This window comes from Ovis aries, chromosome X (genome assembly GCF_016772045.2).
Source record: "Ovis aries strain OAR_USU_Benz2616 breed Rambouillet chromosome X, ARS-UI_Ramb_v3.0, whole genome shotgun sequence".
Taxonomy (NCBI): domain Eukaryota; kingdom Metazoa; phylum Chordata; class Mammalia; order Artiodactyla; family Bovidae; genus Ovis; species Ovis aries.
The window spans coordinates 80,455,815-80,483,743 of record NC_056080.1 but is presented as its reverse complement, the minus strand read 5'-3'; the positions used below and the strand labels follow the sequence as shown (position 1 = coordinate 80,483,743).

At 53.9% G+C, this 27,929-nt stretch overlaps 1 protein-coding gene across 3 annotated transcripts; it reads right to left on the bottom strand.

The window, feature by feature from the left end:
- Nucleotides 1-64: 64 nt before the first annotated feature.
- PDZD4 (PDZ domain containing 4) lies at nt 65-27,929 on the bottom strand. 3 transcript variants are annotated; one of them, XM_027963172.3, is made up of 8 exons: nt 27,367-27,929; nt 5,843-6,096; nt 4,785-4,875; nt 4,254-4,352; nt 3,780-3,842; nt 3,256-3,357; nt 2,959-3,069; nt 65-2,766 (listed from the first exon to the last, which is right to left on the bottom strand). In XM_027963172.3, the coding sequence occupies exons 1-8, from the start codon at nt 27,424-27,426 to the stop codon at nt 1,201-1,203; spliced, it is 2,346 nt and encodes a 781-aa protein (XP_027818973.1). In that variant the 5' UTR covers nt 27,427-27,929; the 3' UTR covers nt 65-1,200. The 3 variants fall into 3 exon arrangements, with proteins under 3 accessions (XP_027818973.1, XP_042097714.1, XP_042097713.1); XM_042241780.2 differs by lacking the exon at nt 27,367-27,929 and adding an exon at nt 26,833-26,977; XM_042241779.2 differs by lacking the exons at nt 4,785-4,875; nt 5,843-6,096.

Genomic DNA, 27,929 nt, shown 5'->3' with positions numbered 1-27,929 from the left:
CCGTGACCCACCAAGCCCCAAACCAGCCCCCATTGCTGGAGAATGAATACCAGGAGACCAGGAGTCACCCTCAAAAGGCAGCTTGCTTTATTCTTATGACGTCAGCAGGGGGTAGGGATGGGTAGCCTGTCTGCCTCCCATCTGAGGCCCTCTTAACTGCAGAAGGGTCCTGAGGCCAGCTCTTACTGATACACAGGTCCCTGAGGGGGGCCCCGTCCACATTGGCAAAGTGAGGTGCAAGGGCATCTGCTCCCCAGTCCGCCCAGCTGGCAGCACCTGCCTGTTGCTCAGTGCCTGGGTGCTCCCTAGCTCCATATGGGTCTCGTCACCAGGGTCTTCTGCTGCAACTCAGGGGACTTGGCTTCTTTTTGGACCCCTCCTGCCACTCAGGAGAGAAGGCAAGCTCCAGGGGCGTCTGACACAGCCTGGGCTCGCAGATGTCTTGGATGGAGACTGCCCCTTCCGTCCCCACGGCCACCAGGGAAGGAGGGTGAGCCTGGCAAGCCACACCTACACTCCCTGTCCCCACACCTCGGACAGGAGGCCCCCTGCAAAGCTGCTTCCCCTTCTTGCCTTCATCTCCCCACCTTCCCTCCCACCCCAAAACCGCCCCCCTCCCGTCCCTTCTTCCCCCCACCCCCTCCTTCCCAGCCATCACTTGGGGATTCCACCTTGGTCAGGCTGCCTGAAGGAGCTGCCAGGCTCCAGAGCAGGTCCACAAAACAAAAGAAACAAACCAAAACAATTAGCAAGCACAGAAAAGGGAAAGAGCCACAAAAAATCAGGGTTGCCTCTGTCTACAAATAATGGACATTCTCTTGTGCTTAGGACAGTCTTCTTTGCCTCTCCTTTTCAGCAGACTTCCCTGTCCCCAAGTAGCCACTCTATAGGGAAGTACATGTGTGTGTGCATACATGTGCCTGGGTTCATGTCTCACACACACACACACACACACACACACACACCCCTTACGGCTGAAGGGAGGCAGATACAGGTCTGTCCCCAGGCCAACTGTGGATGTGGTCACTCTCCTTGGGGAGAAGGAAGTTGCTGATGAGGAGAGGCATCCCTTCTCTGCGGGGGCTTCTGTCTGGGTAGCAAAGTCCCACGCTCACACAGACACAGGCTAGATGCTAAGCAAGGGCGGGAGACAGGGATCTGGCCAGGTTGCTAGACCGCGCCCGGGAGCACAGAGGGTGCTCACACGGTGGTGACCGAGAGCAGAGGGTTGTAGACCCGCTTGCCGTCAGCCGAACGCGTGCCATGGGCCAGCATCTCCTGGATGGTGATCCAGTTGTCCAGGATCTTCTTGTTTCGTTTCTTCATGGTCTTGCGGTGGCTCAGGGCGATGATGTTGAGCTCAGCCTTGCTGTCTCCGTTCTGCTGCTCCCGCAGGCACTCCAGCCGGCTCTGCATCATGAACTCGCGCCGCTTCCGCTGCTCCCGGGCCCGGATCAGGTGCTGCTTCCGCTCTTCCTTGCTCCAGTAGCGGCCCATCTTCATCTCGCTCACTGCATCATCATCGGTCGTCATGCCACTGCGCTCCTCGCGGATCTTCAGGGCCCGGGCTTTCAGGAGGCGGTCGCGCACCGGTCGCTTGGCCACGTAGCGGGTCCCATCACTGCGCACCTTGACCTTCCACTCCATGCGGGGCGCTTCGGGGGCCACAGCCGCGGCCCCCCCACCCACCCGGGGGCCGGCGGCCACACTCAAGGGGCCGGGGCCCAGATCTTCAAGGCCGCGTGGGGCAGCCAGCTGCAGGCAGCTGTGGTAGTGCTCGCCCTCCTGGCCCGGGCTGCGGTGGCGCCGCGACAGGTAGGGGCTGCCTTCAGGGCCCACACGCTCCAGGGCCACCCCTGTCTTGGGGCCGTGGCGGACCCGCTCTTCAGCCGAGTGCTGTCTCCGGCCCACGTCGGGATCCCGGGAGAGGGATCGGAACTTGGCGGGGCTCCCCGGGGGAGGGGGGGCAGCAGCCTTGGGCTGGGTGACGCCAAGGGCTCCCGAGGGGGTCCGGTTGAGGTTGGAGTTGCCCACCACTGCGGCTGCCCGCCGCAGGGGGCTCTCAGGCAGGGGCTCGGCCAGTAGTGGGGTGCTGCGGCAGCTCTCGCCCGTGTTGTAGGCGCTGGTGCTGTCCTTGTCTGACTTCTCCGGCAGCTCGGAGATGTCAGACAGCTCGTGCTTCTTGGGCTCGCCAGCCGCCAGGTCGTACAGGCTCTCCTCCTCCAGCAGCCAGGCCTTCATGCAGCGCTCCCGCAGCTGCTGCATCTTTTGCGCCCGCAAGATGTTGCGGCACTTGAACTCCAGGTGCCGCAGCTCCTCCTCCAGCACTGCCAGCTCATGGCCGGCACTCTCATTGCGGTTGACATCCAGGGCACCGTGGCTGGCCGCAGCCCGGGGGAAAGGCAGACCCAGTGGGTTGCCATTCTCCAGGTGACATTTGATCTCCAACAGCTCACGGTAGCGCTCGTATTCCTCGTCCGTGAGGCCTGGCACGTCACCGCCGCCCAGCCCTGCGCCCTCGGCCAGCAGGGAGTCCATGCTAAAGTGGAAGTCACGGCTCTGTAGGGCATCCCCTTGCAGGCCAAATTTGCGCAAGGGCCCAGGTGTGTTGGCAGTGCTCAGGGGCTCGTCCCCCAGCAGGTCGTGCTCGGAGCTCTCCTCATTGCGGGTGCTCTCATCTGTCCGGCCCACCCCACTGTCCAGCTCCTGGCTGTTGTGCAGGCCTGGGCCCACCTCGGGGGCCCCTTTTTCCTCTTCGTGTCCAAGCTGGGGCGGCAAGAGGAGTCCCACTCAGTGAGGGCCCCATCGGGTGGGAGGGTGGGGTTGGGGGGGATGTCACCAGGGGGTGGGGATTACAAGGGCTTCTTCAGGGTCTGCTCCATCTCTTACAGCCCCCCCCAAGCCCCTCCTCCTTCTGCCCTCCGGCACCCGCTTCCCCACCCGGCCCCCCTTCCTCACCTGCTGGGCCGGGGGGGATTTCAGCTTCCTCGCCCGCAGGTCGTCCTCATTCTCAGAGCCAAAGTCATCCAGGAAGTCGTCCCGGTCGCTGTCCTTCCAGCGCTTTGCCAGCTGCAGAGACAGGCCTGTGCTGTCCCCATGGCCTCAAGGACCACCCCAGAGCCCCCCCCTTTCATCAGAGGCCAGAGAGGGCAATGGGCCCTGGAATCACACCCCCCCGCCCCTCATCAGTGCTAGAAAGCCTGAACCCTAACCCAGGGTCAGGGGCCCAGGACACCTGAGTGAGCACACACCCACCTGGCTCTCGGGCCGGGCCACCAGCAGAGAGATGTTGGTGTTCTCCTCCTGACTTAGGATGGCCACCGCTTCCTCCCGATTCTGGACATCCACGCCGTTTATCTGCAGCAGGCCAGGGACCATCAGCGGAGATCCTGGGGCTGGCTCAGGGGCAGGCCCCAGTTGAGCTACAGGGGTCCCCCTCCCCCAGAGCTGCAAAGCAAGTGCCCTAGGCCAGGACGGGCTCTTGGAGTCTGGCAAGATAGAGGCAAGTGGAAGATGCCATGGACAGAGACCGCCTGGCCCACCCAAGAGCACGTGTGCTCAGAGACACACGTGGAGTGGGAGACCTGCTCACGTCGGGGGCACAGAGGGACAGGCTAACAAGGGGCCTGCCATGCCAACAGGTCCCATGGGCACACAGGAGCCAGGGGCATGGTTGTACAGCAGGGAGGTGAGTCCTAGCCTGGTTTCAGGCACGGGGGTGGGGGGTTGCCCGGCCTCAGTCTAGGCTCTTAGTGGGAGAGCCTGTCCCCCAACCTCACCTGGATGATACGGTCTCCCTCACGGATCCGGCCATCTTTGGCTGCAATGCTGTTGGGATTCACCTGCAAGGCACGAGTATCAATGGGGCCTTGGCCCCCTCCACTAAGGTGCCCATTTGGTAGGAAGGGGCAGTCTTGCCTCGGGGCAACCCCACAAGCGAACAGGGGGCTGACTTTCTGAGCACAGCAGACAGGTGAGGAGAAGGATCCCTGTGATTGCTGGGAAGGGCTCTTTCACTACAAGCCTGGGGCCTGTGGGGAGGACCAGCTGGCTGCACACACACACGGAAGCCATGGGCTGCCCTGGCCTCACTGACCGGCAGCCTCCCTGTGGTGCTAAGGGGGCTCCTCCTGGGCAGCCTTAGAGCCCCAGGGGGCCCTGGGCCCTCCTGGGTGCTGCTGCACAGCGAGGCTGCTGCACAGGGAGGCTGTGTGGAGCCCTCAAGAAGACTCCTGCCCCTCCCAGCTTCATACCTCTCCCACGTAGATGCCCAGGTCCTCCTCCTCATCTGTGCGGTAGCAGACCATCAGGCCCAGCTTGTCCCGGTGGCTACTTTTATACAGCTCTACCTCCTGCAGTGGGGGATGAAGAAACAGACAATGAGAAGCCACGGGGGGGTCGGGGGGTGGGAGGGGGCAGCCTCAGCTCAGCCCTGACCCCAGGACTGTGTCACATTAGTCGGGCTCCCAAGGCTCTCTCTTACCATCCCAAACGGCACGCAGGTCCCGTGGTCTCCCCTACCCCAGGAAACACCCAGGACACACACACACAGAGGACACATGGGACTCATGGGATAGACACAGGCACGAGACACAGACTCAGCAACACAGACCAAGCAAGGGATCTCACACGTGCCCTCCCCAACTCAGCCCAACTTGGCCCTTGGGCCCGAGTAAAAAGCCACGCACAGGACAGGACTGTGAGGTCTGGCCACCTGGGGGCAGCGCGAGCCAGGCCCGAGCTGGGCGGCCAACAGCTATCCCAGGGCTGGCCGCCCGTCTCACCTCGTACTCCAGCTCATCCATCCGGTCTGCCTCTTGCGGGCCGCCCTCCATGAACTCCGCTGGGTCATAATACTCATGACTGATGGGGGGGCTGCCCAGGAGAAGCGGGGCATCAGATGGCAGCCCAGCTACCTCTTCCATACCCCTCCTCCTGTGCTACACACACCCAGGCAGAGACCAGGAATATGTCTTGAACAGGATTGCGAGGTCATCTGAACCGAGGACCCAGGTGTGCCTAAGCTCTCCTCACCCTGCCCTGGACCATCCTGTCCTGACCCCCAGCTCGATGCCTCTCACCATGCCAGTCAGCAGGCACCCCTCTCAGCTGGCACTGGACCCACTCATGCAGTGCCCCCAAGAGTTATCCAGACCCTGGAGGATGGCTGGGCAGCGGAGCAGGACCCAGCCTCCATCCAGAGGCAGCCCTCCTGGCCCCGAGGCTAAGCCTGGCCACTGCCATCCCTGGGTCTGCCTCTCTGCAGAGGAGGGGACCACAGGACCACCTCCCTGCTGCCCGGAAGACTCTAGTGAGACGAGTCAGCGCTCACATGGTCATGAGCCATCAGGCCCGGAGGAGAGGCCCTTCTTCCAAGCGGGCCAAAGAATAAAGTCGAAGGGATGGAGAAAGCTGAAAGCAGGAAGAGGAATGGAACAGACAAAGATGCAAGAAGATTCGAGGGGTGATGCTGGCAGAGAAGAGAGAATGGAGGAGGAATAGCTGAGGACCCCAACCTTCTGGCAACAAGGTCCCAGGATGATCCTCCCATGGCCCTGGGGGTAGATACAATGGGGAGCCTGCGTGTCAGACCCCCCGGGCCCAAAACCAGCTGGCCTCCAGCCAGAGGCTAGAAGCCCAGAGATTCCTGAGCCCTGGGGTGTAACAGTCAGTTCTGCAGGCCAAGGAGCCTGCTTTCTGCCATAGAGGGCACCCAGTCGGGGTTTCCCCGCCATGCCCAGAGCTACAACAACATAGCAGCTCTGGGTAGCCTGGGATGGCCACCCGGGGTGGCGTGCCCTCTCTGGAGGCAGGGCCTGGGGCCCTCCTGAGGGCGACTCACAGCTCAGATGGGACGAACGGTTCCAGGATGACCATGGGCGGGGTGGGTGGGCGCAGCTTGCCCAGTGCCATAATATGCTCGAAGGTGATGTCCGTCTGAGTGCCACTGTCCACCAGCTGCAAGTCGTGGCAGGAGCCATCCCCCCGGAGGCGGGGACTGCGTCTCAGCACCTGGATCACCAGGGGCTCCTTGGAGGCACGCAGGGCCTCCAGGGTCTGCTCCTGAGACAGCTTGGAGAGCTCCTTCCCGTTCACCTGTGGCAGAGACATGCCCCGGTGAGGACACGCCGGGGCCCTGCTGACCCCGGCCCCCTCCACCACCGCACTGAGCCATCTGGGGATGGCAGGGCCACACCTCGAGGGCTGGGGAGCCTCGCCTAGAGTCCTACTGGGCCACCCTCCTGCTCCTTCGAGCATCCGAGTTGGGAGGGAGACCTTGACTGCCTTCTGCAACAGAAGTCAGTCCACAAACGGGTTCAGATGCCAGGGCCATGAAGAACAAAGAGGCTTGAAGGACTGGATCTCCATCCTCAAGGCAGCCAAGGCTTGCCACAGAGAAAAGGATGCCACACACCCGAGCCCAAGAGAGGGGCTGAGGAAGTTGCCCTGATAAGACCACGGTTTTCCCAGTCTTCAATTGTGACAGTGTTCCCCCAAGTTGGGCATCTCCAGGAATGAGGGTTTTCACCAAGATGGCCAGTATAGTTGCAAAATCATGGTTTCAGGGCTGTCAAGAACAGCCCAGCCCCTGAGTGTCGTTCCAGGAAAGTACAGAGTCCTAAGGACCCCTGGACAGCCGGTGGCTCCTCTGAGTCATGGAACCCAGATAGTCATCTTGTAGCTACCTGGGTATGTCCTTTGTAGACAGCAATTTCAGGAAATTTTTCCCTCTCTCCCCAATCTTTCCATAGTCGGGAAAGATTTTTTAATCAGGTTTGTCTAATTATCGAGTAAATAACTTTACTGTAGAACATTTGAAAAAGACTTAATCCTAAAGAAGAAAACAGAAATCACCCACCATCTCAGGGATGTAAAAGCTGTGATTGTTGGCATATCTCCTCCTTGGTCATTTCCCACTTTGTGACTACAGGCAGCCTATGCATGGACCATCCACTCTGTGTTGGTTTGGTCTATAACTAATGGTTCTCAATCAGAAAGAAGGTTGCAGAGACACCTTTTATTTGTACATTTTGTACCTATTATCTATGTATGTCTTTGTATAATCTAGGCGGTGATAGAGAACATTTCCAGAAGAGGAATTATTGGATCAAAGAGTATCAAGGAAACAGATATTAGTTGTAGAATGTGATCAGCACAGCCCTAGAGGATCAAGAGAGCCAGGGAGGTTGCAGTTATAAACGGAGGAGGGAAGGGAGGTGCATGGGAGAAAAGGACCAGCTGTTGTGTATGTGAGGGGGTGTGTGAAGGCCGGTCTGGCTAAGGCTGGGGGCCAAGGGAATGGGCAGACTGGCCTTGAAGCCCTTAGCAGAGCCAAAAGGGTCAGGGAATGTTTGAGGCATCCATTAATGCACATCCAGTATCGACCTCTCAATGGTACAAGCGTACAACTAAATGAATGATCTTAAAAACAAAGGCCATGAATCCTCCAAACTCATGGCTTTCTAACTACTATATTTTCCAGTTATCTAGCCCCTTAGGGTTCCTTCAGTCTAGTGTGTCTGGAAGGACACACCACAGGATGGTGGGTGGCTGTGCGTCTCTTCCCAACCCAGAGATCAGTGATGCCGGGGTGGTGGTCATGGTGGGAATATTCACACCACGGAAATCGACAAACACTCCCAACCAGGGTTTTTCAGAACATTAACTGATGCCCCATTGCCCTTAAGTCCAGAAGGGGACGTGTGGAGCTGTTGCGCTGAGGATTTTCGGAAGGAGGCGTATTTCACATTTTCATGGTGTGCAGTGGGATGCTCAGGTGATGCTGAGAAACAAGGATGTACTTCTCCCTGGAAACGGTACCCAGCCACAGCTTTGCTACGGAAAACGGGTCCAGGCAGTGGGAGGAGAGACCTGGGTGGGCTGGGATGTCAAGAGAGGGATGGGCACATACGCGCAGATCCAGGCCACCCCTGTGACAACCCTGCAGCCATCCGATCCTTGACCCATGTGGTACTGGGCAGAAGCAGAGCTCTGGGTGCAGAGGCTTAGAATTCCGGGGCCGCTCCTGCCACGAGTGCCTGGGGCGCCTTCAACCTCCTCTCCTCCTCAGCCATCCTGTTGAGCCCCCAGAGCTAATAAAGGGCAGGAACAGGGCAGGACAAGTAAGATGTGAGCCCCTCCCGAGGAGGGTGAGGGCTACGGACAAGATGGCGACATTCAGGGCAAGGATCAAAGGAGTATTCTGCACTTCTCATGCTCCCTCATCCTTCAGCCATGAAAAAGAGAAAGGTGTGTGCACGGGCCAAGCCACCATTCAAATGTCCCTGCTCCTGTCTGGACAGGTGTGAACCGAAGCCAGCCCATCAGAGTCCCCCACAAGGTAAGATCACAGTCTACACCCGCCAGAGGCACGCCCCACCTCCTTGGCCGGCTGCCACTGCTCCAAACCCAGACCAAGCCAATTCAAAATGGACCCAAGTCCTAAATGGACTGAGCTTTAAAACTAGCTTGGATGAGTGAGAAAAGTGGTTTTATGGTGCTGACATAGAGAAGCAATTTTTTCTTTCTCTTTTGGCCAGGGCTCACGACTTGTGGAATATTAGTTCCCTGACCAGGGATCAGACCAGGGACTGAATGTGAGCCATGGCAGCGAAAGTACCCAGGCCTAACCACCAGACAGCAAGGGAATCGCCTGAAAATAAAACATGGGCGAACAAGAATGGAAAAAGGTATCACTCTGACTGTGTTAAACTATAAGACTTCTGGATAACAAAAGACATCATAAATACAGTTAGGACAGGCACAGAACGGACACCAGATTATCCAGAATAAAGAACTCCTACAGAACAATGCCAACAAAGGTCCGTCTAGTCAAGGATATGGTTTTTCCAGGAGTCGTGTATGGATGTGAGAGTCGGACTATAAAGAAAGCTGAGTGCCAAAGAATGGATGCTTTTGAACTGTGGTGTTGGAAAAGACTCTTGACAGTCCCTTGGACTGCAAGATCCAAGCAGTCAATCCTAAAGGAAATCAGTCCTGAATATTCATTGGAAGGACTGATGTTGAAGCTGAAACTCCAAAACTTTGACCACTTGATGCAAAGAGCTGACTCATTGGAAAAGACCCTGATGCTGGGGAAGATTGAAGGCGGGAGAAGGGGATGACAGAGGATGAGATGGTTAGATTGGTATCACTGACTTGATGGACATGAGTTTGGGTAAACTCCAGGAGCTGGTGATGGACAGGAAGGCCTGGCGTGCTACAGTCCATGGGATCACAGAGAGTCAGACAGGACTGAGCGACTGGACTGAACTGAACTGAACTAAACAGGACACTGGAAAAATCCAGAACTCAATAGGGAAGCAGGGATTCTAGGAAAAGGGACCCTGAACCCTTTTGAGGAGGGTTGAGGAGATGCCCCTTCAGGACACTGGGATGTAAATACCAGAAAGAGTGCAGATCTGCCATTGGTAGAATGGATCCAAAAATTGTGGTATATTTGTACATGTGGTTTGTGGCAATACACATGCTTATGAACATCACAGATAGGAGAAAATGTACCTCTGGGTGACAAACCTGAATCCCCCTGGACAGGGGAGGGGAGGGATGGGTCAGGGATGGGAAGAACACTAAGACCCACAAGGCCCACCTCAAGGTTGGATGGCAGTACACACGCAATACTCGAGAAACAATCCAGAACACATCCACGTGGATGGACAGCTGCCGTCACCTATTAGGATGTGGAAGGGGTGAGACTTGGGGCGCAGAGGTTTCTGGCCCAGGTGTTGTGTCCTGGGTGAATCCTTTAGCCTCCCCCGTTTCCTCATCTGTCAGGTGGATGTCTCTTAGTGCCCGTTTTCCAGGACCAGCCAAAAAGCACTCAGAGCAGAACGTGGCACGACTATCCATTCACCCAGACATGCCCACCACGGTTGGTATCTCCAGCTGGTGAGGGGCAGGGAACAGAGTATATATAGTAGGGGCTGGGGGTGTGTGGATGGTGGGTACCCCTGGGATGGGGGGAGAAGGCGGGGCTTTGGCTGAATTGGAGGGGATTCCGGGGTGGCAGCTGTGGACGGGGTGGAGATGGTCTTGGCACTCCAGCCAAGCTTTTTCATTTGCTGGGCCTCTGTGGTGCCTTCTCTCCCTCCAACGCCCTTCTTTCTTGCTTCGCGGACACCTACATTCACTTAAGGCGAAATGCCCCGTTGTGTCCCTTCCAAGCCCAAGAGTCACGCCAGGCCTGGCAACCACCCCCTCTCAGGGAGAATGCCAAGCAGACGGTTTCAGGGTGACTCGCCTTCCATCAGGTTCTGGAGGCTACCCGTGGGCCTTGCCTCCCAGCGTGGGATGTCAAAGGCTCAGGGTGCGTGTCAGCGGGCCCAAGGACCGATGGCACAACCCTGGCTGAGGAGAAGTGCTCCAAGTGGCCCTCAGCGCTGTACCCATGTCTGTCTCCCAGGCAGAGCTGGGGCACCCGGCTCCTGCTTAGACCCAGAAGCAATCCCCAGTCGGGGGCGCTCTGTGTGGGCCTGAGCTGTTTCACCCCCGAACACAAGATGGTTAACTTGCTGGAGGAATCTTGATAACTACAAAGAACCTTGCTAATGTTCATCATATCCTTTTATCCAGTATATTTCTTATAAATAATAGATCCTAAAATGATCAGAATTTATATTACATGAATGATAAGGATATTCAGAACAGAGCAGCATTCATTATTTTTTATATTGTGCGAAAATACAGCAAACGTCAAATTTACCATTTTAACCATTTCAGGTGTACAACTCAGTGGCATTTCATGCCTCTGAACGGTCATGTAACCATCACATCTATTTAATTCCAGGACATTTTCAGCCCCTAAAAGGAGACCCCCTACCCATTCTCTCCAAATTCACCCCGCCCTGGCACTCACCAATCTTTCTTTCTTGCAACTGCCTCTAGACATTTCCTAAGTGGAATTCTAGAACAGGTGGTCCAGTATGTCTGGCAGTTTTCCACAAAATGTTTTCTAGGTCCACCCATATAACAGCAGACATCAGTACTTCATTTCTTTTATGGGTAATACTGCAGCCTGTTCCAGAAAACTGCACTGAGTGAATAAATCGGTCATCCCTCAACACACGTTGGTTTGTTTCTACATTTTGGCAGTTGTGAATCACACTACGGTGAACATTTGTCTCCAAGGGTTCAAGACCCTGCTTTCAAATATTTGGGGCCATATGGTCATTCTATATTTAATGTATGGAGGTACCAGCATTATTTCTAATGCCAAAAACTTTACAGTAGTCTTTAGTACAAGTATCTGCCTCATGGAAATGTACAGCTGCCCTACCAGAGTTTTCTAACAAGCGTTTCTCAAAAAAGATACAAAATGACACATGAATTCTGATGACTATCATGTAAAATGTATGTTTAAGGTAAAAGACTGCAAAGTAATATATAGAAACATTGTTCCAGGGAAATGAAGATCTGAGAATTTGCTTTCTTCCCAACTTTATATACCATGGCTAAATTGTTTTTTGAAAAACTGTTTATGGACTTCAAAAAGATAGCATTGCTGGACAAGTCTCATAATAAACTATCAAGCACCTGCTGGGAGAGCTCAGTGTGAGCCCAGTTTCGAGAGCTGATGGGGTACAGGTGGGAAGGGAGGTATGAGTCCACAGGCGCATCATAGTGCCACAAGTATGCAGCTTGGAGAGTGAACGGGGCTGTGAAAACTATTTGGAATGGGCGTGCCTGATATATATATTCATTGGTACCTGCGTCAGTATTATTACACAATCCTTTCTTTAAAGACTGGAAGGAAATTCATGAAAATGGAAGAATGTCAGCGCTGGGGCTTTCCTCATAGCTCAGTCGGTAAAGAATCTGCCTGCACTGCGGGAGACCTGGGTTTGATCCCTGGGTCGGGAAGATCCCCTGGAGAAGGGAAAGGCTACCCGCTCCAGTGTTCTTGGGCTTCCCTGGTGGCTCAGCTGGTAAAGAATCTGCCTGCAAGGTGGGAGACCTGGGTTGGATCCCTGGGTTAGGAAGATCCCCGGGAGAAGGGAAAGGCTACCCACTCCAGTATTCTGACCTGGAGAATTCCATGGACTGTATAGTCCATGGGGTCACAAAGAGTGGGACACAACTGAGCGACTCTCCCAGCAGTGGCTGGTTATCTCCGGAAGCTAGTATTTCTAGCTGACTTTCATCCTTTGTTCTTTATAGCATTTTCTCCCGTAAACATTACTTAGCTACCTAGAGAAAACAGACAAGAACAATCTAGCCTGTGCCCTGCTCTGAGTTTTTTCCTGAGGCCCCAGGCCCCTGGGCAGCCCTGGCCCGGGGCAGGGGGAGGGGTGCAGCCTTTCTGCTCAGGCCCCTTGGGAGCAGTGGTGATGAAGTCACATCAGACTTCACATCCAGATCTGAGCTGGGGAAGCGCAGGGGAGGCACGCTCTTGCCCAGGTGTCCCTAAAACAGAAGGGGCAGCTCCCAGGACCTTGGATTCCCTGAGTGGATCGCAGTGCCCACCCCAGGGAACACCAGGAAGCTGGTTCTGGAAGGCTAGAGAAGGGCCTTGTCATGGGGCTGTCAATTAGTCTCAGGCCTAGGGCAGGACTGAGCAGGCTCCCTCCCACCCTCCATTTATTTCCCCCATGTGCACCCCACCACCGGCTCTAGGGCTGCATTTGCAGAAGGGGTTTTCCGTGGGCGGCCAAGGAATGGGCCCCGCGCTCCCCCAGCCCCATGTCTGTGCCCCAGGGCGCAGACCCACGAGGCACCAGTCAGAGAGGGGGGAGAAGACAGCAGGCCCCCAAGTCTGCCTTCAGAGGGGGGCCCTGCCTACCCCAGCCCCTCAAAGTAAGCCAGGCCCTGGGGTGGGACCCCTCTGACAACCGGAGGGCAGGTGCCTGTGGCAGCTGGGAAAGGGGTGAGGGTGGGAGGAATAGGGGAGAGGAGACGCAGTTGGCATAAAGCTGGCGCAGGGACTGGCCCAACCCAAGCTCCAAAGGCTAAGTGGTAGACAGTCATGGTGGGCAGGGGAATACCCTTCTAACAATCCAGGGTGTTAGGGAAATTAGCAAGGAAGGGGAGGTCCCCCCTCACCCCCCGGTTCAGGCATCAGAGGCTGAACCAGGGGAGAGAGTCTGGGTGCCTGGGTCACTGCCCACTGCTCCCGCACTGAGTGGGGCCCCAGGGGGTGAGGACAAGGATTCCAGGCACAAGGTCCTGCTGTGCTGTCTCCACAGGGCTTCTCTGGGAATCAGAGGGATTAGAAGGAGGGCGGTAAGGGAGGGCGTGAAGCTGCAGGAATGTCAATGGAGAACAGTGGATGTGGAAAACTCTCTAGAGCTGCCATATAATCCAGCGTAACCACAAGAATGGAAAACAGGCACCCTAACAAAAGCTTGTACACAAATGCTCATATCAGCACTATTTTTTTGTTTTTTGGCCTCGTGGCGCAGCTTGTGGGGATCTTAGTTCCATGACTAGGGATTGAACCTGGGCCCCAGCAGTGAAAGCACTGAGTCCTAACCACTGCAATGCTAGGGAAATTCCCAGCAGCATTTTTCTAAATAGGCAGAATTTGGAAGCCTCCTCCATGTCCACCAGCAGATGGATAAGCATAATGGGGGAACATCCACCCGGCAGATCATTCCACCATATAAAGGAGCTAAGTCCTGATACATGCTAATAATACAACATGGATGAATACAGCCTGGCAGCCCAGCCAAGTGAGAGAAGGCAGGCACAGAAGGCCACATGCTGTATGATTCCAGAATAGGCAAACCCATCGGGACAGAAAGTCAAGGAGTGCAAAGAGAGAATGGGGAGAGCCTGCATAATGGTAGGAAGTTCCCTTTGGGAGTGACCACCATGTTCTGGAACTAGGTGGTGGTGACAATGACACCACATTGAAAGTACTCAAATGTCACTAATGGGAAACTTTATGACATACATCGTCGCCCACAATAAAAAATTAAAACTGCTCCCTGAACCCACAGAGACCACAGGCACCCTCACAGAGATGCGGGGAGAGGTAGGACTTGGGGAACTGGTTTTACTCAATGCAGATCATTTTTTAAAAAATAAGTTTTTTAATTTGTTAATTTTTGGCTGTGCTGGGTCTTTGTTGTTGTGAGAGCTTTTCTCCAGTTGCAGCAAGCCAGTGCTACTCTCGAATTGCCGTGCACAGGCTTCTCATTGAGGTGGCTTCTCTTGGCACATGGGCTCAGTTGCTGCACAGCATGTGGGATCTTCCCAGACCAGGGCTTGAACCACGACTCCTGCACTGGCAGGCAGATTCTTCACCACTGAGCCCCCAGGGAAGCCCCAATGCAAATCTTGATCTCTGCTTTGAAGTTCCTGAGACTTGCAGATATCCCCTACTCCACCTACATGCATCTCCAACCAAGCCACCAAACCAAGTGTCATATGACCATTGTTGTTGAATTCAAGTAGGGATTGACTGTTGACTTAAAATGCTGAAGTAAAGTCACTCAGTCATGTCCGATTCTTTGCGACCCCATGGACTATAGCCTACCAGGTTCCTCTGTCCATGGGATTTTCCAGGCAAGAGTACTGGAGTGGATGGCCATTTCTTTCTCCAGGAGATCTTCCTGACTCAGTGATCGAACCCAGGTCTCCTGCATTGTAGGCAGACACTTTACCATCTGAGCTACCAGGGAAGTGTATAAATGCTGAGATGGAGGTATATAAGCCAGGGATTGAGTGTAGGCAGAGATAAGAGGCCCATGGAGGACCCAAAGGCACCTTGACATTGAGCAGTTGCAGATAAAGATACAGAGCTTAGTCACCCAGAGAGAAGGAAAGTGAAGAAGGGAAGCTGGGCAAGACAGTGTACCAAGGAGGGGAGGTTGGATGGGATCAGGATGCAGAAGGACCCTCTAGGTTGGTTAAAAGAGGGCAGTCGGGGAGGGGGGCACCCAGCCGGCCTGTATAGACTCAGCCTTTGGAAGCTTTTGCAGAGAATGGGGTGGAAGGGGCTTGAGGGTGTGGGAGAGCCCTAGGTTTGGTTTCTACCAGGACAGATGCATGAGAGCATTTGAATGCTTGTTGGGAAAGGTAGGTTCAGAAGACGAAAATTTTTTCAATGCCAAAAAACAGTGAGGGACAGACCTGGAAAAGGTAGGGAGTATATGGGGGAGGGGGGAATCGAGGGAAACACGTGGTGGGGGGCAGGGGGCAAGAGGGAGGCAAATGGCGGTGGAGCAGCAGAAGGGACATCGGTTTCCGGTGGGACATGGTGGGGATATGAGGGCAACGAGAGGACACAGGAGCAAGGGGTCAGGGAACAGCAACGCAGATAGCTCGGCGACGCAGTCGGGATCAAGGAGGGGCCTGATCAGCTAAGCCGGAGTCACTGCCCCACCCTCCGCCCGCGGCGAGGCGGCGGCGGCCCGGGAGGGGGCGGGGCCGAGGCGGCAGAGGGCGGGGCCCGGGCGCGCTCGCCCCGCCCCCCGGGCACCGAGCCGCAGACAAAGAGCGCGCCGCTGCGGCGACGCGAGCGAGGCTGGGCCGCCCAGCCGGCCCGGTCCCCCGCGCTCAGGCCGGGTCTCTCCCGCGCTTCGTGGCCCGATCGACTGCCCCTACCCCTCCGGTCCCCCGCCCCCGCCCCCAACCTTGGTGGATCTCCGGCCCGGCTCTAGGGGGCTGGGGGCTTCAGGTGGAAGGCCCTCAGCATCCGTCCCAGATGCTCTGATTTGAGAATCTCTGAGCCGGGCGAAGAGGGTAGTCAGAGAAAAGAACCCTGGCCCGGATGACTGGGGGTCCCACAGGCCCCGCAGGCCCCTGGAAGGTCTGGGGAACGCCCCTTTCAGCCAGGGTCAGGAGAGGAGGAGGGGGTTAACGCCATAATTCGACGGGCGCCCACGGCTGGATTGCCTCTCCCAACCCCAATCTGCAGATTAGGGAAACCGAGGCCAGGCAGAACAGAAACCAAAGTTAGCCTCTGCCCTGGCGCCCAGTCCCACCGGCTAGCTCAGCTCTGCTGTCGCCAGTGTCCAGGAACACCGTGGATGCAGCTGGGTGTCTGGCTCCGCGGGACCCAGAAAGGAGATGCCCAGAGCAGTGCAGGCTCTTTTCAGGGGCCCAGAAAGAAGTCCTCATTCATGCCTTCCCATCTCTGGAGCTGGAAAATTGTCAACTCACAGGGCCATCAGCACATCTGTCCATGGCATCTGCCCAGGGACGTCTGCATGCCGCTTACTCAGATCCAATGCACCTGCTCCCTCCTGTCTCAACACACACATTCCCAAGCAAAAAGCTGCACCAAGCTTCCCCTCCTGGGAAATCGACACCCTAATGTGCTCAGGGATTGAACACTGACGCAATCATCGCTCCAATTATACTGTTAATGCTCTTATAACCTTTTTTTTCCCCCAGATCCAGGACCCAATCAAGGATCACACACCTGGTTCTTAGTTCTCTGAAAGTGAAAGCGTTGGTCACTCAGTTCAGTTCAGTTCAGTTCACTGTGTCTGACACTTTGAGATCCCATGGACTGCAATACCTCCCTGTCCATCACCAACGCTCAAACTCATATCCATCAAGTCAGTGATGCCATCCAACCATCTCATCCTCTGTCATCCCTCTCCCCCTGCCTGCAATCTTCCCCAGCATCAGGGTCTTTTCCAATGAGTCAGGTCCTCACATCAGGTGGCCAAACTATTGGAGTTTCAGCTTCAGCATCAGTCCTTCCAATGAATATTCAGGGTTGATTTCCTTTACTGGTTTGATCTCCTTGCTGTCCAGCGAACTCGAGTCTTTTCCAGCACCACAGTTCAAAAGCACCAATTCTTCAGTGTCCTCAGCCTTCTTTATAGCATCAGTCCTTCCAATAAATATTCAGGACTGATTTCCTTTAGGATGGACTGGTTTGATCTCCTTGCAGTCCAAGGGACTCTCAAGAGTCTTCTCCAACACCACAGTTCAAAATCGTCTCTCACTGTTTTCCATTGTTTCCCCATCTATTTGCCATGAAGTGACGGGATTGATACGATGATTTTCGTTTTTTGAATGTTGAGTTTTAAGCCTGCTTTTTCACTCACCTTTCACTTTCATCAAGAGGCTCTTTAGCTCTTTGCTTTCTGCCATAGGGTGGTGTCATCTGCATATCTGAGGTTATTGATATTTCTCCCGGCAATCTTGATTCCAGCTTGTGCTTCATCCAGCCCAGCATTTCTCATGATGAACTCTGCATGTTAAATAAGCAGGGTGACAATATACAGCCTTGTCATACTCCTTTCCCAATTTGGAACCAGTGCGTTGTTCCATGTCCGGTTCTAACTGTTCCTTCTTCACCTGCATACAGATTTCTCAGGAGGCAGGTAAGGTGGTCTGGTATTCCCATCTCTTGAAGAATTTTCCACAGTTTGTTGTGATCCACACAGTCCAAGGCTTTAGAGTAGTCAATGAAGCAGAAATAGGTGCTTTTCTGGACCTCTCTTGGCTTTTCTATGATCCAACGGATGTTGGCAATTTGTTCTCTGGTTCCTCTGCCTTTTCTAAATCCAGCTAAACATCTGGAAGTTCATGGTTCAAATACTGTTGAGGCCTGGCTTGGAGAATTTTGAACATTATTTTGCTAATGTGTGAGACAAGTGCAATTGTGCAGTAGTTTGAACATTCTCTGACATTGCTTTTCTTTAGGATTGGAATGAACAATGGACTAGTTCTGTGGCCACTGCTGAGTGTTCCAAATTTGCTGGCATGTTGAGTGCAACACTTTCACAGCATCATCTTTTAGGATTTGAATTCCTAAAATTCCAGCTAGAATTCCACCACCTCCATTAGCGTTGTTCTTAATAATGCTTCTTAAGGCCCACTTGACCTCTCACTCCAGGATGTCTGGCTCTAAGTGAGTGAAGTGAAGTTGCTCAGTCATGTCCAACTCTTTGCGACCCCATAGACTGCAGCATGCCAGGCTCCTCTGTCCGTGGGATTTTCCAGGCAATAGTACTGGAGTGGATTGCCATTTCCTTCTCCAGGGGATCTTCCCAACCCAGGGCTTGAACCCAGGTCTCCCACATTGTAGACAGACGCTTTACCCTCTGAGCCACCAGGGAAGTCCGTAAGTGAGTGATCACACCATTGTGGTTATCTGGGTCATTAAGATCTTTTTTGTATAGTTCTTCTATGTATTCTTGCCACCTCTTCTTAATATCTTCTGCTTCTATTAGGTCCTTCCCTCATAGCTCAGTTGGTAAAGAATCCGCCTGCAAGGCAGGAGACTGGTTCGATGCCAGGGTCAGGAAGATCTGCTGGAGAAGAGATAGGCTACCCACTCCAGTATTCTTGGGCTTTCCTTGTGGCTCAACTGGTAAAGAATCTGCCTGCAATGCAGGAGACCTGGGTTCAATCCCTGGGTTGGGACGATCCCTTAGAGAAGGGAAAGGCTACCCACTCCAGTATTCTGGCCTGAAGAATTCCATGGAGCCATGAAATTCCATATAGCCACGGGGTCACAAAGAGTCAGACACACTGAGCAACTTTCACTTTCCACTTTCTGTTAGGTCCATACCATGTCTGTCTTTTATTGTGCCCATCTTTGCATGAAATTTTTTCTTGGTATCTCTAATTTTCATAGAGATTTCTAGTCTTTCCCATTCTATTGTTTTCCTCTATTTCTTTGCATTGACCACCAAGGAAGGCTTTCTTAGCTCTCCTTGCTATTCTTTGGAACTCTGCATTCAGGTGGATATATCTTTCCTTTTCTCCTTTGCCATTTGCTTCTCTTCTTTTCTCAGCTATTTGTAAGGCCTCCTCAGACAACCATTTTGCCTTTTTGCATTTCTTTTTCTTGGGGATGGTTTTGATCATTGCCTCCTGTACATTACAAACCTCCGTCCATAGTTCTTCAGACACTCTGTCTATCAGATCTAATCCCTTGAATCTATTTGTCACTTCCTCTTCCACTGCTCAATTGTGTCTGACTCTTTGCCACCCCATGAACCCGTCAAGCTCCTCTGTCCATGGGATTTTCCAAACAAGAATACTGGAGCGGGTTGCCATGCCTTTCTTCAAGGGATCGTCCTGACCCAGTGATCAAACCCATGTCTCTTATGTCTCCTGCCCTGGCAGGTAGGTTCTTTTACCACTAGGGGCACCTGGGAAGTCTCTTAGGTCTCCAGTCTCCTGTAATCTACAACAACCCATGCACTGAAAAATAACTTTCATGACACTGACCTCTTGGAAGAGTCCAGGGCACTGGCCTCACAGCAAGTCCCAGGGTCTGGATTCGCCTCCTTTCTTGTTGGTTTGATTCAGCTTAGGCCTTCTGAGGAGAGCGGCCACCCAGGGCAGGCTGTGTCCCTCCCCATGCAGTGTGAGGGAACCTCAGTTTGATCACTCAGTCTCTCCCTGGTAAAGCTGCCTTCTCCCTTCCTAAAGCACAAGTCATCTGGGTGATATCTTGAGACCCAGGGACTCTTTTCCTCAACAACTTTCATCTCATGGTTTGACCACCCAAGGATGCTCCCCAGCTGGATCAGTTCAACTGGATGAATTGCACTGGTGGCTGCAAAATGCCTTCATTTGTTAGAATTCTAGCAGGGAAACAGCACTACATGCCAACATGTGACTGACCCAGTTGAGGCTGCCTGGACAAGCTATACCATCCACCCCTAAAACTCTACCCACCCTTTCTACCCAGGGGCAGGATCGGAGAGAATGAAGCATGCAGGAAGCCTTCATCTCAACGGATCCTTTAGTATTGGGATGGTGTGTGTATCTGGGTTCCCATGTGAGCTACCTGTGGGTTATTGGTAAGGATGTGGGTGATGTGAAGAGGCTCAGTTAGCTGCATGTAGCCTGGAAGAGCAGATTATGTCCCTTGGGGGCCCCACATGGACAATCATCCCTGGAAATTGATTTGATAGATATGAGCTGAGGCCTCCTCCCTTTTATTTGTAATAAACTCACTTGCTAGGTGATACTGATGGAATTTGTGGGTTCACGGATTGATCCAAAGTCCCGCTCGAGGTCCTCACTGCTCAGAGTGTAGGCTAAGACCAGCAGCACGGATATCCATCCCCTGGGAGCATGTGAGTAATACCAGGCTCCACCCTGGACCTGCTGAAGCAGATTCTGCATTTTAACAAGGGCCTCAGGGTAGTCGTGCTGGCCCAGAGCGCCCCTTTGAGGAACCGGAACTTGCAGGCACCTGAAAGGGATTCAGACCACAGGCAAGGGCTTCACAGGGTCTCTCCTCCACCCAAGCCCTCCCCAAAGGGTGGGTGGTGCCCAGCCAGGGGCAAGCTGAAATCTGACCCAGCAGCCCTGAACCTCCTGCTTTTCCAGGGATGAGCAGGCCTCTCAGGCACCTCTCAAGCCCTGCCTGGAGAGAGGCTGGGAGTGAGGGATGCCCCACTGAAGCCACGATGGACAAGCAAAGCAAAGCACTTCCTAAGGTCATCCTTGGTTGTGTGCTCACAGCTTCCCAGGCACCCGTGGATGACAAAGGAAAACCTCCTCCCACCTACGTACCTCTGGGCTAACCTGGTTGGCCCAAAGGCAAAGGCCATGTCTTGCAGTAATCCAAATAATATTCTTCATAAAGACTGAAATATTCTTTTCATTCAAATGAAGCCTTCCTCAGTGATCAATGCAAAATGAAAAGATTCCCTTTATTTCCAGCTCTGAACCCCAGCTTCTGGGTCTTTCTTCTTTTGGCATGGCTCATGTGCAGAAGGACTCTGTACCTCCATCTCAGTATCTGTCCAGTGCCTGATTCATCTCATACGTTCTACTTCACAACTCAAGGCCCGTCTGGTTTTGTACCCCACCCTGTGGGATCTTAGTTCCGGGACCAGGGACTCTGGTCCCGAACACACTGCCTTGGAAGGCGGAGTCTTAACTGCCGGGAGGGCCAGGTAAGTCCCTCCCCCTTCTTTCCTGTTAGGAAAACTCTCACAATACTATCAGACATTCTTCTGTCACTGGACATTGTGACAGGTCCATGAGGAAGGCCTTCTCCATCCACTTTCCACTCCTTAGTGCCTGATCAGATGTCCACAACCCTTTGCCCACCCAGATGAGATTCCAGGGGACCAAATGCCCTGCTGATTTCTCAATGGCAGTGATGCCAGGAGGCAGGCCCTCTGTATTCCCATGTGGCACATGTAGAAGCTGAGGAACCAAGTCAGGGAGCCATCCAGTACCTCCACACATTGTATTCCCTGGAAGGGGCCCTGAAGGAGAAGGTAAGAAAGACTTACTTGGCCCTACCAGGGGCCCCTGCTGAGCTAAGCGCTCCCAAGTGCTTTTGGTAAGAGAAGTGCTTTTGGTAAGAGAAGTGCTTTTGGTAAGCGTATGTGTTGTTGTCCAGTTGCTAAGTCGTGTCTGACTTTCGACCCTATGGACTGCAGCCCGCCAGGCTTGTCTGTCCTCTACTATCTCCTGGAGTTGGCTCAAACTCATGTTAAATTGAGTCAGTGATGCCATCCAGCCATCTCATCCTCTGCCGCCCGCTTCTCCTTTTGCCTTCTTTTTAAAGCCTTACCAGAGTATAACTGCCATATGATGAGCTGCACGTATTTAGAGCATACAGTTTGAAAAGTTTTGATATCAGGGGTATGTGTACATCTGTAAAGTCATCGCCACAACCAACAGAGTGACCATCTCCATCATACCCAAAAGGGTCCTTCCACCCCTTCCACCATCCCTGCAAATACTGACCTGCCTGCCCCTCACCTGCTTTTGGTTTGTTTGTTTGTTTTTGAGGCCAGCTTGCAGCATCTCAGTCCCCTGACCAGGGACTGAACCTGGGCCACCACAGTCAAAGCTCCAAATCCTAACCACTAGGCCTTCCCTCGGAAAAGGCAATGGCACCCCACTCCAGTACTCTTGCCTGGAAAATCCCATGGATGGAGGAGCCTGGTAGGCTGCAGTCCATGGGGTCGCACAGAGTCGGACACGACTGAAGTGACTTAGCAGCAGCAGCAGCAGGTCTTCCCTACTGGCTGCAATGTATGAGACCCAGGTTCAATTCCTGGGTCAGGAAGATCCCCTGGAGAAGGAGATGGCAACCCACTCCCAGTATTCTTACCTGGAAGATTCTGTGGACAGAAGACCTTGCCGGGGCTGCAGTCCATGGCGTGTCAAAGAGTCAGATACAACTGAGTGACTTAACACTTTCCCTTTCAGGCCACCAGGGCCCCCCCGCACTACCACCATCTGCTTTCTGTCACTATAGTTTGCCTTTCTAGAATTTTCTATCAATGGCTCAGACAGATCCAGGACAAGGGGTCATGGTGTCAGACAGAGAGAAGGACACAGGCCCAGCAAGCAGGGACACCAGGAATGGCTCTTGAAGGCGCTTTGGTGTCTCAGTGTATGGTGACCAGACTATCGTCCTTTCTACCCTTTGTGACCTGGCTTCTTCCTCTTCCTAACAACCTGCACGACCCAGCCCCCCACTAAGGGTCATTTCCAGATTTTCCAAGCTCTCCCTATGCCCCCAGGCCCCCAGCATCCACAGCTGGTTAAATATCATTGGAAGACAAGACTGAGACAACAGAAATGGAACTGGGGTTCTGACAGGCTGCACTTCTGACATACCTGTGATAGACCACATCAGAAGAACCCAGGGCCAAAAACCACAGGATCATCTCAGTGGCTACAGAAAAACCATTCAACAAACTCTAACAACCCTCCATGATAAAAACACTCAAACTAGGAATAGAAGGGAATTTCCTCCACCTGGTAAAGAACATCTATGACAAACCCGCAGCTAACTTCATACTCATGGGACAAAGACTGGAAGCCTCCCCACTTAGATCAGGAACAACGCAAGAATGCCCACTGGCCACTTCCATTCAACATTACACTGGAGGTGCTAGCCAGAGCAAGTAGGCAAGAAAAAGAAAGGCAAGAGACGGGACTTCCTTGGCCGTCCAGTGGTTAAGACTCATCCAGTGGTTAAGACTCGGTGCTTCCACTCCACAGGGTAGGGGTTCGATCCCTAGTTGATCCAGGAACTGCAAGGCTCCACCAAAAAAAGAAATGAAAGGCATACAGATTGGAAAGGAAGGAAAGCTATCTCTACTTATATATAGGAAATCCTGAGGAATCCACTCAAAACAACTATTCCGGCTAATAAATGGGTTTAATAAGGTTGCAAGATACATGATCAATACAAAAAACTGAATTGTATTTCTATACAGTGGCAATAAGAAAAATGAAAAGGAAATTAAGAAAACAACTCTTACAATAGCATCATAAAGAATAAAGTATTCAGGAATACATTTAATGAAAGTACAAAACATTGGCAAAAGTAATTGAAAACCTGGGGAATTCCCCAGTGGTCCAGTGGTTTGGACTCTGTGCTTTCACTGCCAAGGGCCCAGGTTCAATCCCTAGTCAGGGAACTAAGATTTCACAAGTGGGATAAAAAGACATCCCATGTTCATGGGTAATACTCCCCCAAATTCAATGTAATACTCAATACAATTTCAATATCTATTCAATGCAATAGTCAATATGAATTCAACCCAATTCCTACAAAATCACAGCTGGCTTTTCAGAAAGTGACAAACTGATTCGAAAATTCATATGGAAATCCAGGTGACCCGGAACAGACACAACAATTTTGAAGAGTACAAAGTTGGAAGACCCACACTTCAAAATTTATTTACAAAGCTCTAGTAAAAGCTGTGGTGAAGGCATAAAGATAGACATTTCTCCAGAAAAGATAAGCAAATACTCAATAGTACAGGAAGGATACTCATCAGGAAATGCATTTGAAAAGCATTTAGCATAATAGGTTGGCTCTAATCTAAAACGTGTGTTGGAGAGGCTGTGAAGAAATTAGGATCCTCTTACACTGCTGGTGAGAATGTAAAATGTAAAATGATGTAGGCTTTGTGGAAAAGAGTTCAGCAGTTCTCAAAATAATAATCATAATTACCATATGATCCAGCAAATGCATTTCTGGGTATTTACCCGAAAGAATTGCAAGCAGGGACTCAAACAGGTATTTGTACACTCATGTGCACAGGATGACTGTTCACACTAGCCAAAAGGTGGCAGTAAGTCAGATGTCCATCACTGGGTGATGATAAATATTATGTGGTATATAGCCACACAATGGAATATTATTGAGTAATAAAAAGAAATTTCGAACCGAGAACATGCTACAATGTGGAAGAACCTTAAAAACATGATAAAAAAGCTGGATAACAAAAGATCAGGTATCATACAGTTCCTAAAATGAAACTGGTTCCATTGAAATGAAATGTCTGGAACAGGCAAGTCCATAAAGACAAGTAGACTAGTGGTTGCCAGAGCCTAGGAGCTACTGGCACGAATGGGGTCATGACTGCTAATGGGTTTAATGTTTCTTTTTAAAGTGATGAAAATGGTCTGGAATTGGTGATGGTTGCACAATTCTGAATATACTAAAAACCACTCAACTGTACATGTTGCAAGGGTATGTGGATTATACATCAATATAGCTCTGTATGTGTGCATTTTTTTAAAAAATACCTGTGAATCATTTGGAGAAAAGGGTCTGAAATCAAGGCTAGAATAGAGACTTGAGACTTCTTAACCTGGGAGTCAGAGGCCTCTGGGGACCTAGGAAAGAGCCTCAGGGCATAAGGAAGCCACATGGCAAGTGGTGTAAGTGTCTGTGCGTGTCTGGGCTGCGCTGTGTCCTGGTGGGGTTCCTTATTTTGGTAAGATGCTGGGGCCACAGGAACGTATGGACAAGCCATGGAGAAGCATCTCTGAAACTGGGAAGCACCAGAATTTAAGTGGCGGGTAAGCTGGGGTCCTGGAAGCTGGTCTTCTGGACAAAAACTTTCTTCCCTCTGAAAAGAGGTTCAAGCCAGGAGACGCTCCCTGATAGCTCATCTGGGATAGCTAATTGCTTTCCCTCCTCTCTAGATTTTTTTACAATTCAAATTCTCTTTGATTTTCCTTTGAAAGGACAGTTTCTTTTCTAAAAAAAAAATGCACCCATACTGTGTAACACAGGGCACTCCACTCTGTACTCTGTAATGATCTATATGGAAATAGAATCTAAAAAAGAGTAGACGTAAGTATAAGTAATTCACTTTGCTCTACAGCAGAAACACAATAATATAAATCAACTATAGTGCAGTAAAAATTAAAAGATCAATGTAAAGATGTAAAAGGTAAAAATCAAACCACAACCGGTCTCCAATTCTGTCCAAACTTCTGTGGGAGCTTTAAAAGGGATCAACGTCCCCAGGGCCTGGTCGGTGAGGGCTGGCAAAGACTAGGAAAGGAAAAGGACCCATCTCCTGGGGGAGCTGGTCACTTAGGGCTTGGGGGTCTCCCTCCAGGAGAAAACCCTGGCCCAGGATTTCCCTGTCCAGGTTCACCTCAAGCCTTCCTCCAACAGGGAGCCTCCCTGAAGGCTGACCCAGCCAGACCTGAGGACGCCCACTCCTGCCCTGGGGAATCCAGAAGATCACAGCAGCATCCTCTCCCAAGCTTGGCTGGCTCAACTCAGGCCTGCAGCGTGGGGCAGGTTGCCTTCCACTTTCCACACATCCCCATGGGGTTGGCCCTTAATGAAGTGCTACCACCATCAAGAGCCAACTCAAGAGCTTTGGATTTGCTTGCCGTTTGATGGAATGATTGCAAGAAAAGGCAACCGTGAAGATGGGATGGCATGGCCTCATCGACCAACCACCTACCCACCCCCAACTTCCCTCCCCTCAGCCTTGGTGCAGACCACTGGGATTCCACAGGACCGACTGGTCTAGTGACCCCAACCTGGGTCATCCCCCAACCGGATTGCATGAGGAGGAAATAGAAATAACCAGACCAAAATTTCCAAACAGCTGGAAGGAGAGATGAAACCAAGCACGGGGCTGGGGTTGTGGGGTGGGGGGAGGGCGACCCCTGGGATTCCACCCGACGGCCTCCTCTAGTGATCCCAACCTGGGTCATTCTCGAACTGGATCGCAGGAGGGGAAATGGTAATAGCCAAGCCAAGATTTCCAAACACCTGGAAGGACAGATGAAACTAACCACGGGGCTGTGTAGGGGGGAGGCGGGGCGGGTAGGGGGGGCTGAAGCAGAAAGAAGGCGGAGAGCCACGAGCCAGGAAAGCAGAAGGCCTGCGCGTCCACAAAGACCGGCCTGGGACAGGCGGGGAGGAGCGCCACCAGGCTGGTGCAAGATTTCGCGTCCGGCCCGCCGCCAGCTTCTACCCCCGTGGGCCCAAGGACCTACACTCCCACCACACACTCAGCGCTCCCGCGTCCTCCCCCGTCTCCCCCGCGCCACCGCCAATGCCTGCAGGTTCCCCGACTTTTCTAAGGAGACCGCCTTCTCCCAGCCAGCACCTCTTCGACCTGCACGTGCGCCCGGTCCGGACCAACAAACCCAGAGTAGAAACGTATACCTGGGTGCGCCCGGTCTGCCCCTGGGTCCAGATCCTCCCCCACCTCTGACCTTGAACTCCCTCCACAGAGCCCGGGGGACGTCTCAGACCAAGCCATCCAGGACACGTCTCTAGACGGTTCTCAGGGCTCACAGAGAAAGTACACACACACGGGGTGGCAGGAGTCTCCGCGCACACACAGACGGGGCACAAGCACGCACTCACGAAGTCACGCCACGCACAGGAAAAGGAGCACGGCTCCGGGTCCGAGAGCGCGACCTGGAGTCTCTCATCTCTCTGGGCGTCGAGCACTGCCCGGTCCACACCCCCACCCACCGCCCAAAGCCCCTGCGGGGCACAGGGCGGGCCGGGAACCGACGGCCGCGGGCTGCCCTTCTAGCAAACCCGGCGACGGCCGCTCACCCGAGGCCCCGAAGGCCTGGGAGCCCACCGTTGGCTTGGGCAGGGCCGGAGCGGAGAGGGGTTGCTGGGGGAGGTACCTGATCGCGCCGGCTGGGTGTCGGCGGGGTCCTGGGGCCCCGGTACCCCTGGCCCAAGGGGACCGCGATTTGCCCCCGCCTCCCGGCGCTCCGTGAGTGCCCACCTCCCTTCCCCAGCCCCGGGGCCAGCGGGGCCAGCGAGATCAGGGAAACACAGGCCGTTGCTATGCAACCCCCGTCCCGCGCCGGCGCCGGCGGCAACGCGTTGCCCGGCTCCGGGTTCCGGGGTGCTCGCGCAGAGGACCCGGGCTCAGCCCAACTTCCCGACCCGGACCGATTGGGATCCAGCGCTCGCCTCGCAATCAATCGAGCACCTCAGGGATGCGTCCCATACCCCGATCTCCACGCAGGGACTCCCATCCGCCCCCACATCTGTGCCTGGTTCCCACGGACACCAACACCCGCCGCCCCAGAGACGGAGGACGAAAATGCTTCCGTAACCTTCTCCACTCCGGGCCCTCCGGCCCCTCCATCGGGCCCTCCCCCCCAGGTGACGCCCCCCCGCCCCTCGCCCCCGCGGCCGGGCAGCCCTACCTGCAGCATCACTTTGTACTGCTCCTCCGGCTTCTGGACCACGCACATATTACATCCCATGGTGCCGGCCGCCGAGGGGAGGAGGCGGCCACGGGAAAATGCCTTTCACTGACCCGATCGCGGGACCTCGGGCCCCGGGCCGGGGCCGGGGGCCATAGCCTAGCTCGGGGGCGGGCCGCCTAGCGGGGGAGGGGGGCACGCCCCCGGGGTGGGGGCAGCTCCACGCCCCTCCGGTTAACCCTTAGCTGTCCGCGGCCCGGCGCGGGCATGCTCCCTCGCACCCCGCCAGGAAAAAAAAAAAAGGTAGCGGGGGATGGGCGGGCGCGCCGGGCGTTGCTTGGCTACCGCCCCCCCCCCGCGAAGGCGCGGGGGCGCGCCAGGCCGCTGGGGGCCGTCAGGGGCCGCGGGCCGAAACCCTCCCAGCCCGCGGGCTCCGTGGCTCCCGCAGCCGCCTCCGGCTCCCACCCATGGCCACCCGCCCCGGGAGCCCGGCCCTCGCGCCGCGTCCGGGCCCGCCGACTAGGGGTAGCGGCGGCCACCCCGCTCGCAGCCAGGGCTCCCCC

What these genes read in the sequence shown, in the direction of transcription:
- PDZD4 (XM_027963172.3), bottom strand. Translation starts at nt 27,426, where the DNA reads ATGGGATGTAATATGTGCGTGGTCCAGAAGCCGGAGGAGCAGTACAAA. An exon ending in CCGTTCGTCCCATCTGAGCT is followed by an intron (nt 4,876 to 5,842) that starts GTGAGTCGCCCT and finishes TCTCCTGGGCAG; the next exon opens with CCCCCCCATCAGTCATGAGT. An exon ending in TGGATGAGCTGGAGTACGAG is followed by an intron (nt 4,353 to 4,784) that starts GTGAGACGGGCG and finishes CCCCCACTGCAG; the next exon opens with GAGGTAGAGCTGTATAAAAG.